This window comes from Melospiza melodia, chromosome 6 (genome assembly GCF_035770615.1).
Source record: "Melospiza melodia melodia isolate bMelMel2 chromosome 6, bMelMel2.pri, whole genome shotgun sequence".
Classification (NCBI taxonomy): Eukaryota; Metazoa; Chordata; class Aves; order Passeriformes; family Passerellidae; genus Melospiza; species Melospiza melodia.
In genome coordinates this window covers 15,897,731-15,911,418 of record NC_086199.1, presented here as the reverse complement: position 1 = coordinate 15,911,418, position 13,688 = coordinate 15,897,731, and the positions used below count along the sequence as shown (strand labels likewise).

The 13,688-nt window shown below is 38.8% G+C and overlaps 1 protein-coding gene across 4 annotated transcripts in view; it reads right to left on the bottom strand.

The window, feature by feature from the left end:
- BTBD7 (BTB domain containing 7) overlaps window positions 1-13,688 on the bottom strand; it is a 51,821-nt gene that overhangs the window by 32,908 nt on the left and 5,225 nt on the right. For 2 of the 4 annotated variants that reach the window (XM_063160074.1, XM_063160075.1), the window contains exon 2: window positions 131-316. In XM_063160074.1, coding sequence (XP_063016144.1) covers window positions 131-212 — 82 coding nt within the window. In that variant the 5' untranslated portion in view covers window positions 213-316. Of the gene's footprint in view, window positions 1-130; window positions 317-2,136; window positions 2,209-13,688 lie in introns of those variants that run through there. The other 2 variants (XM_063160072.1, XM_063160076.1) reach the window with 2 other exon arrangements.

Sequence of the window (13,688 nt, the reverse complement as noted above, 5' to 3'; positions counted from 1 at the left end):
TGAATGGATTCAAACTGGTGACCTAGAAAATAGCAGCTCTCCATAACATTTCTGCAAGCAAATCAAATCCAGTGCATTCACAATCCACCAAGTCATTTATGTAAGTGACAAGATAACTGGAAAGAGTTACCTATGAATGTCTGTTGTGCCTGTGAATTTCCCCCTACCCTTGGGGAACACGAGTGAGGGTAGTTTGATGCATTAGCACCCATTTTCTTCAGTCACTCAGGCATTCCGCCTGCTGGCTCTTCAATGTATAATCCCATAATCCTTTAGAAATCTTCAATCCCAGGTCCAGCGTCCTGTTCCTCCATTTCTGAAGAACAAAAACACCAATAAGCTAACTTCATTATTTGTCACTAAATGTTACATGATTTAGATAAAACAAACTCAGCTTCCAGCACACAGTATTTTCATAAAATAAAACCTCAAACACTTTGAAGATACCCTTTTATTTGAATTATTAAATCAAGACCAGAAATATTGTTTTCCCCACAAGAACCTGTAATGTTCCAAACTATTCACAAATCATATGATAAATTGCAACACACAACAGGATGGCTATCAAATTTTTAGCTAAGAAATTTTCAAGGAGAACTTGGTGTAGACTAGGTATTCTCCTTTGACTATACCAAGAGTGACTTTTCACGCATGTTTATACCTATTCCCACATGGTTAAAAAATTCCAAATTGAATTATACTGGTTGAGAAAGCTAAATAAGCTAGTCCTGATGGAGATTATACCATCATGACTTATTTCAGCTGCATTTTTATTCATTACATTTAGATAGTTCTCATTCATTACTGCTTTTCAAATTTAGAATTGAGAAGACCTAGAAGTACATTTACAATAGTAAAAAAAGGCATTTAAGGATTCATTAAAGGCTTTTTGGGCATTTGAAAACATCTTAGAAATTAGTTCTAGGTGAATTGAACAAGGATTCGTTGCTAATGTACAACAAAGTCATTATAATTTATTCCAATATCAGCAGTGTTAAAATATTAATACTGAAAAACAAAAATTACCACATGAAGAACAACTGTCATCTTGTGTCCCCTTTCAAAATACAAACTTGAAGATAAAGAATAACAGAAAGATAAAGTCTATGCTAAGAATTTTTTAAGATTCCCTTGAATATTGTGAACACATATGGATTTGCTATATGCTTCTAAATTTTTTTCCTTTCTTGGTAGTCTCCGGCATGTTAAATTGGCTAAGAAAGTGACATACAAGTGCATGTTTCAAAGTGCAGATCCTAGGGAGCAGAAAGTGAGAGACAGGGCAGGAAAAAAAGGCTGCAAATTGCTGTAGGCACAGAGGTGAGGGGAACAAGGGCTGGGTACATGAGGAGGAAGAGTAGGGAAGGGTTTGAAAGCCGTGTCTGTAAAGCCAGGCTATCAGGCAGAATTGCTGCTCTGGTGTGTGCATATCCCAGGGTGGCCTCACACAGCTGCAGCCTGCTGAGCACCAGGGGAGCCCTGCTAGGGCAGGAGACACAACCTGAAACCACCACAGCAGCGTTCAAGCAACCTCCAGGCCTGTAAAGGAGCAAAGGGAGCTCCCATGCCCGCCCTCCCCAGCCACACAGCCAGGGCACCTCAACTGCATGCAATCTTGAACTTGCCTCCATGCAGATCCAGCCTGCTACACATCAGGAAACAAAGATAAAATACCCTCCTACGTGAACAGAAGCCTACTCAGGATGAAGACAGAACCAGAGAACACACAAAACATCACACCAGCAAATACCGGTAAATCTTCTCAGCAAACACAAGGTGTTGGATTAGTTCGGTGTAAGCCATTGCATGCACTCATCTTCTCCCTTGTGCAGAAACAAGCTATTCAAAGGTTACTGAATCCATATGGTGTGGATCTCTACTTCATTTCTGAAAAACTTCACTGACTTTAGAAAAAACACTTAGAAAATAAGTTCATTAAAACAGTGAAGCTTCAAGCGATTTCTATATGCACCAAGAATATGTTGCTTAAATGTGGCATAAATTTCTAGACGGAATTAGTTACACCCAGGACAAACTTTGTGAAGGCAAAAGTCACGTTTTAGTTTAAATGCTAACTTGCTTACAGGTAAAGGCTAGCAACCTGAGCAGATATGCCAACAATTTCCCTTTTCTCACCTAAAATTGGACTTGGTTCATTTGGACTTGAGTCCTGAAATAATGCCATTGTTATTCCACTTTTCTGCATTCAGCTGTGGTGTGATAATTTGTCTATTAGATGTCTACTAATAGTTTTCAGTTCTTCCTGACACAGGAAAGAGCCCAGGAGCTAAGTAAAAGAGAAGAAAAAAGAAGTGTTGGGCTTTTTTTTTTAATAAATAAGCACTCAATATTCAGAACCAAGTCCCTGGTTCACTAAATTTAGAATACATAACTTCCATGCACTGCTAAGTCATCTGTGTGCAGGCTGATTTCTTAAGAGTATTTTGCATCTTGAATTCAAACATTTTGTAGTTCATAAAGTGTATTGGGCCCCATGGCTCAAAACCAATCATAGCTTTAGTTCCACTAGTGTCCTTAACCTCATGTATCAACTGAAAGTACATTTATTTTTTAATACAGCACTAAATTTTACAAGATAATATTATATAACCCATGTTGCATTTCCCAAAAAATTTAGCTAGCACCAGAGGTGAACTCAGTCCTGGAGGAAGCCCTGCCTTCCTCTCTTCATTCTCATACCCACTTTTCCTACCTTGTTGGTTCTGTCCCAAGTAGTTTGTAAATCAGATGAACTGACCCACATTAGAGCCAACCTGAACAAGAAGTTGGAACAGTATCAGCCACCCAATTTGTTTGTTAGGGCATCACTTGAATACTTGCACTACTGCATCTTTTGACAGCTAAGTGTACTTGAACTACCCATGGATTTAGATGCCCTTTTTTGGTTTGGTTTGTTTGCTATTGTCCACTTCAGCCTCTGTACTAAACACAACCTACCTGAACAGCAGTTAGTGTAGCACATAACTAGCTGAGTCCAGTCAATACAACTCAGCTACTACAAAAATGCCAAGTCAAGAATGCAGCTTCTCCACAGTAAAAGGCACTTGTAAAAGGAGAGGAAAAGCTCCAAAACCACAAACAATTAGATCTTTAGCTTCAAAAGGAAAGACAGATTTTGTCTTTTCTTGCAGAAGTTATCCTGCATACCAAAAGTTCCCTTATGTCAGCTTATCTGAAGAATTTCTAAATTGCATGTTAGCCTCAGGATACACCCATGGAATTTTGTTTTAAAAACCACCATTAGGTGAGCTTTTTCTTTACTTTTTATTAAAAGCCTGCATGCATCCCCATAAGCCTTACCACAGTGAAACTAAATTCAACATCTGCTGACCAAGTGAAGCAGTTGTTGAGGGCAGTGACGCACGTACAGATCTGTTTGAACGTACACACATACACAGCAAAGGAGTTCAACTATGTCAAAGCTTGTTTAAAAAAGCCTGTACTGCAGAAAAAGTATATGGAGTGTGTAATGAGGAAGTTAATAGAAACCAAAATTACCACTCCAAATCCTACAAAACAGCACAAAAGTGACTTTCAGATTATACTGATACTCAGAATAAAATTTAAAATAAGCACAAGTCTGCTTAAAGGTTTCAGCCTGAAATAAATTTCTCAGTCTTCTCAATATTTGTCACACTGAACCTAAAATCCTAAGAAGCTAGATGACATGCATCTGAGGTATCTGGGCTGACAGCCAGGTATTCCTGGACTGGGAATTTTGATTTGACAAAACGTCTCTGTACAGAATGGACTTTGCGTAACAGTGACACTTTGTTTATATCATCACTCAATACAAATGTTTCATAAAATTTCCTGTAAATCACTGGGATCCAATTAATATAAAGGGCAAAGTCAAGAGTACTACAACAGGTTTTACAACCACTTGATTTTTCCCCCGTAAAATTTTAAGACCTTTGTATTTCTTTTGGAGTTTCTGCCATAGGATTATGCAATAGCATAATATTAAAACCCAAGTAGGAAATTATATCAAGTACATGCACATACCTGTACCGACATGGTATTTCAGGTTTTCATTTTACCTAACATGCTTTAAATTTACAATGAGTAAATGACAACCGAGGCATCATAAGAACAACTTACTCACATTTGCTTAGATTTTTATCCAGCCCAAAAATGCTATGCTATTTTGCCCCAACAGCTCTTTTCGAGTAACAAGCACAACTTTACTGCAAGATGAGATAACAAGATGCAGCGATAAAAAGCACCAACCCTAGTAAGGAAACACATCAAGTAAATTTCAGCAAGGTTAAACTTATGCCCATAGAAGTTAGGTAGATCAACTAAAACAGAAAGAACTTGTGAGAATGGACCATTGCTATCATGCCCAAAGTGTATCCCACCAGCCTTAACATCCTGAACCTGCCTCCAGCAGAACAGCGATCTGGTGGCCAATAGAGAGCCCTGAGCCATCCCAAAGTGATTCAGGAACAATCCCATGCTCAGAAGAACAGAAGCAAGTTCCCATCCACTGGGAAGTTTCCAGAGCCAGCCCATGCTGGTTGTCATGCAGTACACTGCTGGAATTACAAGTCACCAACATCCAAAGGCACAAGCTCTTAAAAATGAAGACTAAGTTGCTTGTGGCTGGAGCTCCAACTGCTTGTTCAGATATGCATGGAGTATTTACCTCAATTTCCTTGGAGAAAGTGGTTCTCCAAGTAAGAGGAGCTGACAGGAACTGAGTGCTACTTGTCCTGACCTTCCTCTTTTTCCATGGATGGGACACTCAGAGGTACTGGCACATTCTCAGACTTTGTGGAGGTCAAGTCTCCAGTCTTGGAAGGTACATGCTAAAGGACTGGATGTATATGGGACAGTGTACCTTAAAGAAATCCTATAACTGGCAAGTGATTTTCTGTTCAAAGGAAACAACTGAAATTTGAAGGCTCGGCTGATTATGCCTGACACGCATGCAAATCCACACAAAGCCTATTTTGACTCCTTTTTATAATCAGGTCAAGTAATCAACCTTTATCATTATTCAAAATTAACTGGATGATACAGTAGTAAGATGCAACTGAAACAGCTGAAAGGTTGTGGTGTGGATCAGTTCTGTACAAATATAAGAAATGGGTAATGTTCTACACAACATGGGCTAATGAATCTGTGTTGTTTCATTATTCACTGCATTGGAAAGAAAGAAAAATCCAATAAGGAAAAGCACCAGAACTTAAGCCACATCAGCAGTTACCAGCTCAAGAGGGCAAAAAAAAGCAGATATAACCAGATTATGAAAGTGACTGCATTACTCAGTCTTTGCTGAGAATCATGTGTTCCAGCTACCACAAAGAACCCTTTCTTATAGTTAAGCACAAAATTTACAGCATTTTCTCTTCCATGAAGTAGTATGCTTCTCCATCAAGAAGTTCTTTCAAAACAGAGGTGATAAAAACACCACAACAGTCCTAGCTTTTTATTTCTAGATTTGTTGAGAATCACTGGACTGAGTTTTAGGGGAAAACCCACCAACAAACAACCTGTACTGATTTTCAACATTTCCTCTGAGGAGTCAGAGTGAAAGTTAAAAGAACTATGCTCAAACAGAGCACAAAGGTGTAGTCCTGAAGATACACACACTTCAGAAATTGAAGACACTGAGCAGCATTTCAACAGTTGTAAAAAACCCACAGAACTTACAGGAAAAAAAAACCTCTTTTCAATCCTGGCTTTGCACACAGTGCTCAAAGTATTATTTCTGATGATCAGCAAAGCAACTTCAAGTATGATATGAACATGTCACATTGTAGAAGTAAATAAATAATGTCATTAACAGGGACTGACAGGTCAAATCACTAACAGCAGTGGGAAGGTGGGGGACATCAACATATTTAGATTCCTCTAAACACAAAAAAATCCAGCAGCTAAAAAATTCAAACACACAAAGCACACAGAGACTAACTGAATTACAGCAGTACAATCCTGCATGGAACAGGCTGTTCCTCCCAAGCAACTTAAATGTCCTCATATACCAGCAAATAAATTTTCATCTCTCTACATCAGTGATTCTTACAGTCAGTTGCAAAACCACACTAATATACTAAAAGTCTATTCTGATTTTTAACATTCATATGAAAGACTCAAGTAATGTTCTTGAAGATGAATTCAAAACACTTATTTCAGCCAAATGAGCAAGAGCTCATTTATGGCCCTCTAGGACTCTCTTGAAGTGAAATGACAGCATGTATTCTTCAATGACTCCATTTTTTCACAAGTTTACTTGAAAGGAACATTATCTGATTTAGATAAAAACATAATTAAATCTACTTTATAAGAAAATCAGAAAAATCCTATCCACCAAATCTTTATCAATATCACTAAACAGAGTAATTAGGTATGAACATATCCATTTACAGGAAAATGAGGATAATTAATTTTAGCCAGTCTAGAATAATTGCAGCATAGTCTGATATACTGTGATAAATTTTGAGAAGTCTAAATGTGTTTCAAAAGGCCTCTTATAAGCAAAAATTACCCACTTGGTTTTTTTTAGGAATGGCAAATATTCTTTGGTTTACATATACAAACACATCAGTTGGTTAAGACAAAAAAGAGGAACTTCCAAATTACATGAAAAGTACCTCAGAAAAAGGAAGAGACTTTTTTTTTCTTTTTTTTTAAAGTAGCCTGCATTATTTCTTTCAATCAAAGTTCAGGCCAACACTTTGTCTTGTCAGGCAGCTACCTAACTCATGGAGATTTCAGCTGCATTCAGCCTTGGATACTGAGGTAAGACCACTCTCCTCCTCAGTGTGTCTCCAGATAATGACTGTCCATTATTGCAGCAATATCCATGGTCACCTGTTCTTTTTCCCGCTCTGGAAAAGGCAAAAGTGGAGCAGAAGTAAAAACCTTCCACATGAAGCTGTACCACCTTTACAGAGCCTATTTCACAGGCTTCTTATCCCTGTACTCTTCATCTGTCAACGGGATTGCTGCTTCTTCTGGAACAGGGCAAGCAGTCTTTCATCTCCACAGTCCTCTATCCCCAAGGAATTTTATCCCATTTACTCTGAGAGCGCCTTCCAAAGATCCTTCCGTGTCTCATTAAGAAAGGGAATTCCTCCTCTTGCTCAAGCTGTGACCCAGCCACAACACAAAATCCTGTTTTCAATTAACAAATCTACTAAGATGGGAAAATCCTGGCTCAAGCCCCAATCATATGGAAGATCCATACACCCTACAATTTTCCTTGTACTGGAGTTTTTTATTTTCCCCTTTTATCCAGGCCCAATTATTTCACAGAAAGCCATTTACTCTGAATGAGGACGTGGGAGTTTCCTGTACACAACAGTGCCTGTAAATTCAGTGCACAGTCACACTCACACTTCCTCTGAGAACATGCTCTGCCTCTGAGGGTGCATTAGAGTAACTCACAGGGCAATCCCAGACACTGCTCTGTGCCTACCTCAGCAGGCAAGCAGCACCCACCCTATCTTATGACTTACTATTTTCAACTCACCTTCACAAAGCAACCTTTTGATCACTCGGCTTCAGCTCCCTTATTAACTTCCACAGCCTGAGTCATCTCTGGTGATGACACTGCTTGGGGTTTTCACAACAATAGCTCCAACATCAAAGCAAACAAAAAAGTCTTGGACCCACATATTGATCAGCCTTCCCATGAAGGTGGCCTCTTTTAATAGATCAGATGAAAAATTACTTCTATCTTACTTTGGCTGCAATCAACTCTTCATCCTGCCAGCCAGTCACTGTATCAGTAACAACATCTTGTGACATTTCTGTTGCCTGGAACATCATTCCTCATGACTACAGCGTTTCTATACAATACTCTTTATACTCAAGCCTCCAAGATGCTTGGTAACAATACACAGCTCATCTATTTCCACTGAAACCCCTGCCTGTGGCTGGAAACTGCCATTACCAATATTGCTGTATATCCAAAACAATTTTCTTTACACTTCAGGCCTTAATACACCACCATTCCTTTTCTTCTGTACACCATCCTCTCTGTGGGTCCTTTTGTCATCACACAACAGCAGTTTCACCCACTCAGCCTCTTCTCTTTGATAAAACAAGTTTGAAGTATTGGCTCCTAGCATCATTTCTTACACATTTAACACTAATGGATATATCTATATACAACAGAAAAACTGGAAGGGGGAACATGAAAAGGTGTGGTAAAAACTCAAAAAGCAATCTAGTCCAGTCATTTCATGAGACATCAGGAATTTTATTAAAGAAACACTGACTTCCCTCATTGAAGAGCATTAAGTCACAGCCATAAAATTAACTCATTACAGGTACAGTTTGAATACTTTAAACAGTAAGCCACAAGCCACGGCAAGTCCTGCATCCAACAAAACCACAGTTGCAATCTGGATTCAAAATCCATTATTTGGTGTATACAAACCTAAGCTGGTTCACCAATATTAGTTCCACACACATTTCTTCAGTGCCAGTGCTCACCACAGCTACCAGCAGCATCTCCCCAAAGCTCCTCCATTGTGTCAGCAACTAAACACAGGAATTCTCTTCTGTGAGACTTTTTTCTCCTCAGTGTAGTCAGCTCCCTGCACCAGTTTACCAAATGGCTCAAGGAACCCAGACAGTGCCACAGAGAAGGAAGAACAGCAAGGAAAGGTTACTTTGCTCCCCACAATCAAACACAACATCCAGTTTGACTACTACTCAGTAGACACAGTCTTCAAAAAATAAACACTGCCAGTCCCCACGCACCTATTCCTGCAGCAGAGCTGTACCTCCTCACTGTAGCAGATGTTTGGAAAGCCATGCAAGTCCTGACTGGACCGTGTTTGTTTTCACTTGATCCTTTGGTGTGGCTGCCCCAGCTGCTGCCCAAGTACAGCACTGCCTCAGTCTTCACTCAGCCAACTACCACTGTCAATGGAAACATCTTACTTTAAGTGGGCAGCTATAATACCTTTGCAATACACTTTTCTTCTCCAGAGCTCCTAAAAAATTAACAGTAGGAAAAATCACCTGCAAAGCTCGGGCAGTCCTAGCAGAGAAAGGCAATTTAGACAGCAGCAGCTACTGCTGGGATTCACCAGTACAGAGCTCCCAGTATCCAGGTGGCTGCTTGCTGCTTCTTTGGCCTGTATTTATTTTCCTCTGTATCTGTGCAGTTTGTTCCCTCCCTGGTGAACAACACTTCACACAGCAGCCATCACTACTATAGAGGTCCATGGGAGCTGCTGCTTTTTTGAATGCTTGGATGATTTTAAATTTGCAGTGCCAGAATATACATGCATCTAGGTATCACTCATATAGGAAAAAATACAAAGCCAAGCCTATGTGAATTTTAAATATATTCCCCTCAATGTAGTGAACTCATCCTCTGACAGAGAAGATAACATGTATGCAGGACTCACTGCCTGTCAGCTCTTCACAGGTACACCAGGGTGATCTGATACTACCACTGAAGTCAAACTAACAGGGAACTGTACTTTTCCCTCACACTCCATCCTGCCAAGGGGTTTTCTTGCTCCCCCTCACACTGCATACAGAGATTATATGATCACAAACCAAGTCATTTCAAATGGCTGATCCATCATCCCACTGCTGGAGCGAGTGGCAGATAACAGACAGGAAGAGGGAACTCCAGCACGTTTGTCTGACAGGCAGCTAAAACTGGAACAGGATCTCACAGCTCTCAACATGAAGAGATCAGACTACTCCTATCAGACTGCCTCCCACCTCCCCAAAACTATACCCTTGCAGTCATGCTTTCTGCTCTCTCTTCGAGTCACACTGGCCTGGCACCAGATGCGACACTCACACCTTCCCAAGTCTATTCTGTTCACTGCTGCAGGAAGCAATACAAAATCAATTTGTATAAAAATAAAATTCATTGTATATGGTGTTTATACAACAGTTGCCCTCTCTGAGACCATGTAAACTGGTTATGTACTGCTGTCTCCCTGAGCAAGGGTGAAATCCCTGGTCAAAGCCACAGAACATTTTCCTTGTATTTAGGGGTTTTTAAGACAACCCCCCACAACTAACACAATGATCTTATACCTGTTCTTATAAATCAATTACATCTGTATATACTAAGATTTAACAGTTACTTAAAAACTTACACATTTGAAAGATGTCCCCATTGGTTGAACTCTTCTGCAGTTAATTTCATTTCATTAACTTCAGCAGAAAATTTTTAAGAGCCACACTGATACTACCAACTAACACTTATAACACCTGATGCCAAGAAATTTTTCTATGCTGTATACTTCAAAGATTTCAGCCATTTTGAAGATAGTAGCAAAATACATTAATACTGCAATATTTTCCCTCAAAAGTTATACCAGTAACTTCAGTTTCAGTAGTTATCTTCATTAATACCTACATTTAAACTCCATAAAAGTGGAGCAAGAACTAAAAGCTCACAAACTTCAAGGAATGTCCTGCCCAAAACTACAGGAATTCATTTCAGAAAACATACTTTCTCAGTGATAAAAGAAATCAATTAAGGAAGGAAAGGCTTAGTCAGAAAACCAGACTAGTACTTAGCCTACAATTAAGTTGGAGCTTTGTTTACATTTTCCCCTTGGCAAGAAAAGGAAGTTATGTCTTCCACATTTCCTGCAACAAGCTCTCTCTGCACTTCCAAAGCATTTTTTTGTTCTGTAACATGAATATGCAAGTTTTACAGAACAGTCAAAAGAGCATCATGAATGTTGACATAACGTTGTTTCTGAAAACAGAGGCACCAATCGTGTACACATTTAATTTCATTAATTCAGCAACATCCACACATAACTCATGAACACAGACTTTTAAAGGCTGCAGAGTTAGAAAAGCTTATGGGGTGGTTTCTTGTTTAACTATTTGCTAAGGCAAATTTGCCCTTTGAGCAGACTGCTGACATGCCTTAACTCTTCCTTCTCTCCCCACAAGATTTGAAGTTTTTTCAGATGTCCCAGAATACTAAAAAAATAACTGGATTTTTCAAAGAAATAAAACAAAACTTTTAGGAGAAAAGCAAAATTTGTTGCATTGCACTAATTATAGGAGTTACTTCATTAAAGAAACCCATTGCTCCTAATGTAATTTTAGACCACATTTTGTTCATCTTTCTGTTTCATGCACAGCTGTCCTTGATACCACAATTCCTTCACATTCAAAGAAAGGGCAAAATGCAGAAACTTTACCAGCCTGTGCTCTACTCCTCAAATCTCCTTTGATTCTTCCATAATTTGAAAAGTTCATTAATGTATAGAAAAAAAGACAACACTGCCCCCCCCCCAAAAAAAAAAAAAAAGAAATCTCAAATCTCACTTCCCTCTCTACCTTGATGATCATTCCCACTCAACTCTCCTTTCATGTTCAATGAACAGAACAGTTTTTAGCTGGATCAGTTTTCAGATTAACAAAAAATGAAAGATTCATTTCAATAATGAAACACATCAATCTCATATATGTGGAAAAAAGGGCAAATTCCCTTTCCTTCCAAACATAAAACAAGGATGAAACTCCAGATCCACAAGATATTTAAATAAAAGCACCCTCATTACTATTGAAGATGGCAAGTGCCTGATACAACTGAGCTTTGATGTAGCTAACACTCAGTCACAAAATGTGGCACTTTCCAATTTAATTCTCCAGCAAAAATAAATTGGTAGCTAAAAAACAGAATGAGAGAAGAAGGGAAGGAGGAGAAAGGACAGCAGATGCCCAAGGTGGTGGTGGGGAAATACCTAGATCAGCACAAGTCTGTTAATCCAAAGGGGAAACTTGGAGCCAATAATTAACTGAGAAATTATGCAGTAACAAAATTACCTCAGATGTTCTCAGCAGAGAAATTCAAATGTCTTGAGAAACTCAGAACAAGACACGACAAATTTTACTTTACTTGTAGTGGAAAAGCCCTGAGTAGTATGAACAGATATTTTAGAAAGTTTGTAATAAGACTGTACTTCTGATTAACATCATTTTCAGAGGACATGTAATTTAAGCTTTAAAACCAACTTCAAGTAGCAATTGCCCCGGCTCTAACATCAAAGACTGCAGTCAACTGCAGTTAAAGACAAGCAGCTTTGATGCACTGCAGAAATACTTATGAGAGTCACTTTACCAGAGGTTACCAGGTCTTCAGATCCATGCCTAGAACTACAAAATACAATTAGACAGGCCTTATACAGCATGTTAACCTTACTGTGTTAGAAGGATATTTTGGCATTTCAAGTCCAAATACACATTTCCAGAAGTGCTTAATGGAGGACTAAACCCTAAAGAGATTTTAATGACCAAATAAGAAGCTGAAGGTACTTTTTGACCTAAATCATGTACCTTTTAATGTATTTTTAAGAAAGGATACATCAAATTATTCTCTTAAATATTATCTTTGGCCATTCAAAAAAACCTCCAAAAACCAAAACAGTCAGCCAAGAAGGGATTTGAGAATTTAAAGAATTTAAATGTGTGTTTAAACACACATTCTTATCCAAAATTTAGATAAGCTAATCACTCATGAAAATAAACTGCAGAGAAGATGGAGACACTTGATACACTGGGAGTGTGGGGAGGCTCACAAGGACACTGAGTAGCTCCTCATGCTGTCACACAGGTTCCTCTGCAGAGATTGTGGGGCTTGCATGCAGCTCCCCAGTAACAAGTGCTGCCTCTCAGTACTGACACAACCCAGGTTATTCCTCCCTCAGCACCGAGGCCATCACTACACTGAGTAACACAAAGCTTCCCATCTCCAGAGTGCATTTTGTCAACTCAGCATTCTTATACCCTGCCTGTCACTGTGGTATAATAAAAAACAATTTCAAAGGCTTCCTAGAAGTACCTCATTATAGACTGGCAAAGGCATTTTCAACTTAAAACGACAGTATAAGCAACTTGATGTATTTCAGAGAGCAGCAGTCACTACTAGAATGACTGCAAAGAAATCCATGAACCTATTAACATTATCTTCTCTACCTGCATCCTAGACATTTTATATGCATTTCATTTCATCTCTCAAGATGCCTGAAATTGAGATGACCAGTACAGGATGAACCAAGGTTCAAGACATCAGCCTTTAATATATTCACATGTTTCATTAATCTGGGATTCATCAGGGGTATTTTAAATGGGTAATACAAAATTCCTTTGTGTATGCCTATGCGCCTTCCTTCTTCAGGAGGAAATCTCCTGGTCATTCAGTTAAGTATCACAAGCAGCTTCAGAGGTTGTTAGTCATCTATGTATTTTAAGACATACATCTGGGTACATGAAGAACTTCAGCACAAGAACTTATACACTGCAGAATTTAAGTGGATAAGCAGTATACTTATCACAGCAGCAGGAAGGCTTTAAAAAAGACATCTTCCTAGACTAAGTCAAAAAAATCACCAAATCCACAATAAACCCAGTTCTAACAGTCAATGAACCACTTCTCCCCCATCTTTACAGGAAGAATCATCATTTGAAAAAAGCTAAAGCAGAAGATCAAAAGAGATCAAAGAATAAGGGAGCATCAGTCCACAAAATACTGTCTTGTTGTATTTTGCATTCTGATTGTATTTGTTATGTTAGAATGCTTTTAATTAGCTCTCAAGCAGCATTTCCAATATTGGGGTCAGGAGAAAAAAAAGCCTGAAAAGGAACTTTTGTCACTCATACTGATTATTTTTAAAGCACTTAAAATAACCTACCCATTTACAGAAGTGTTTTAT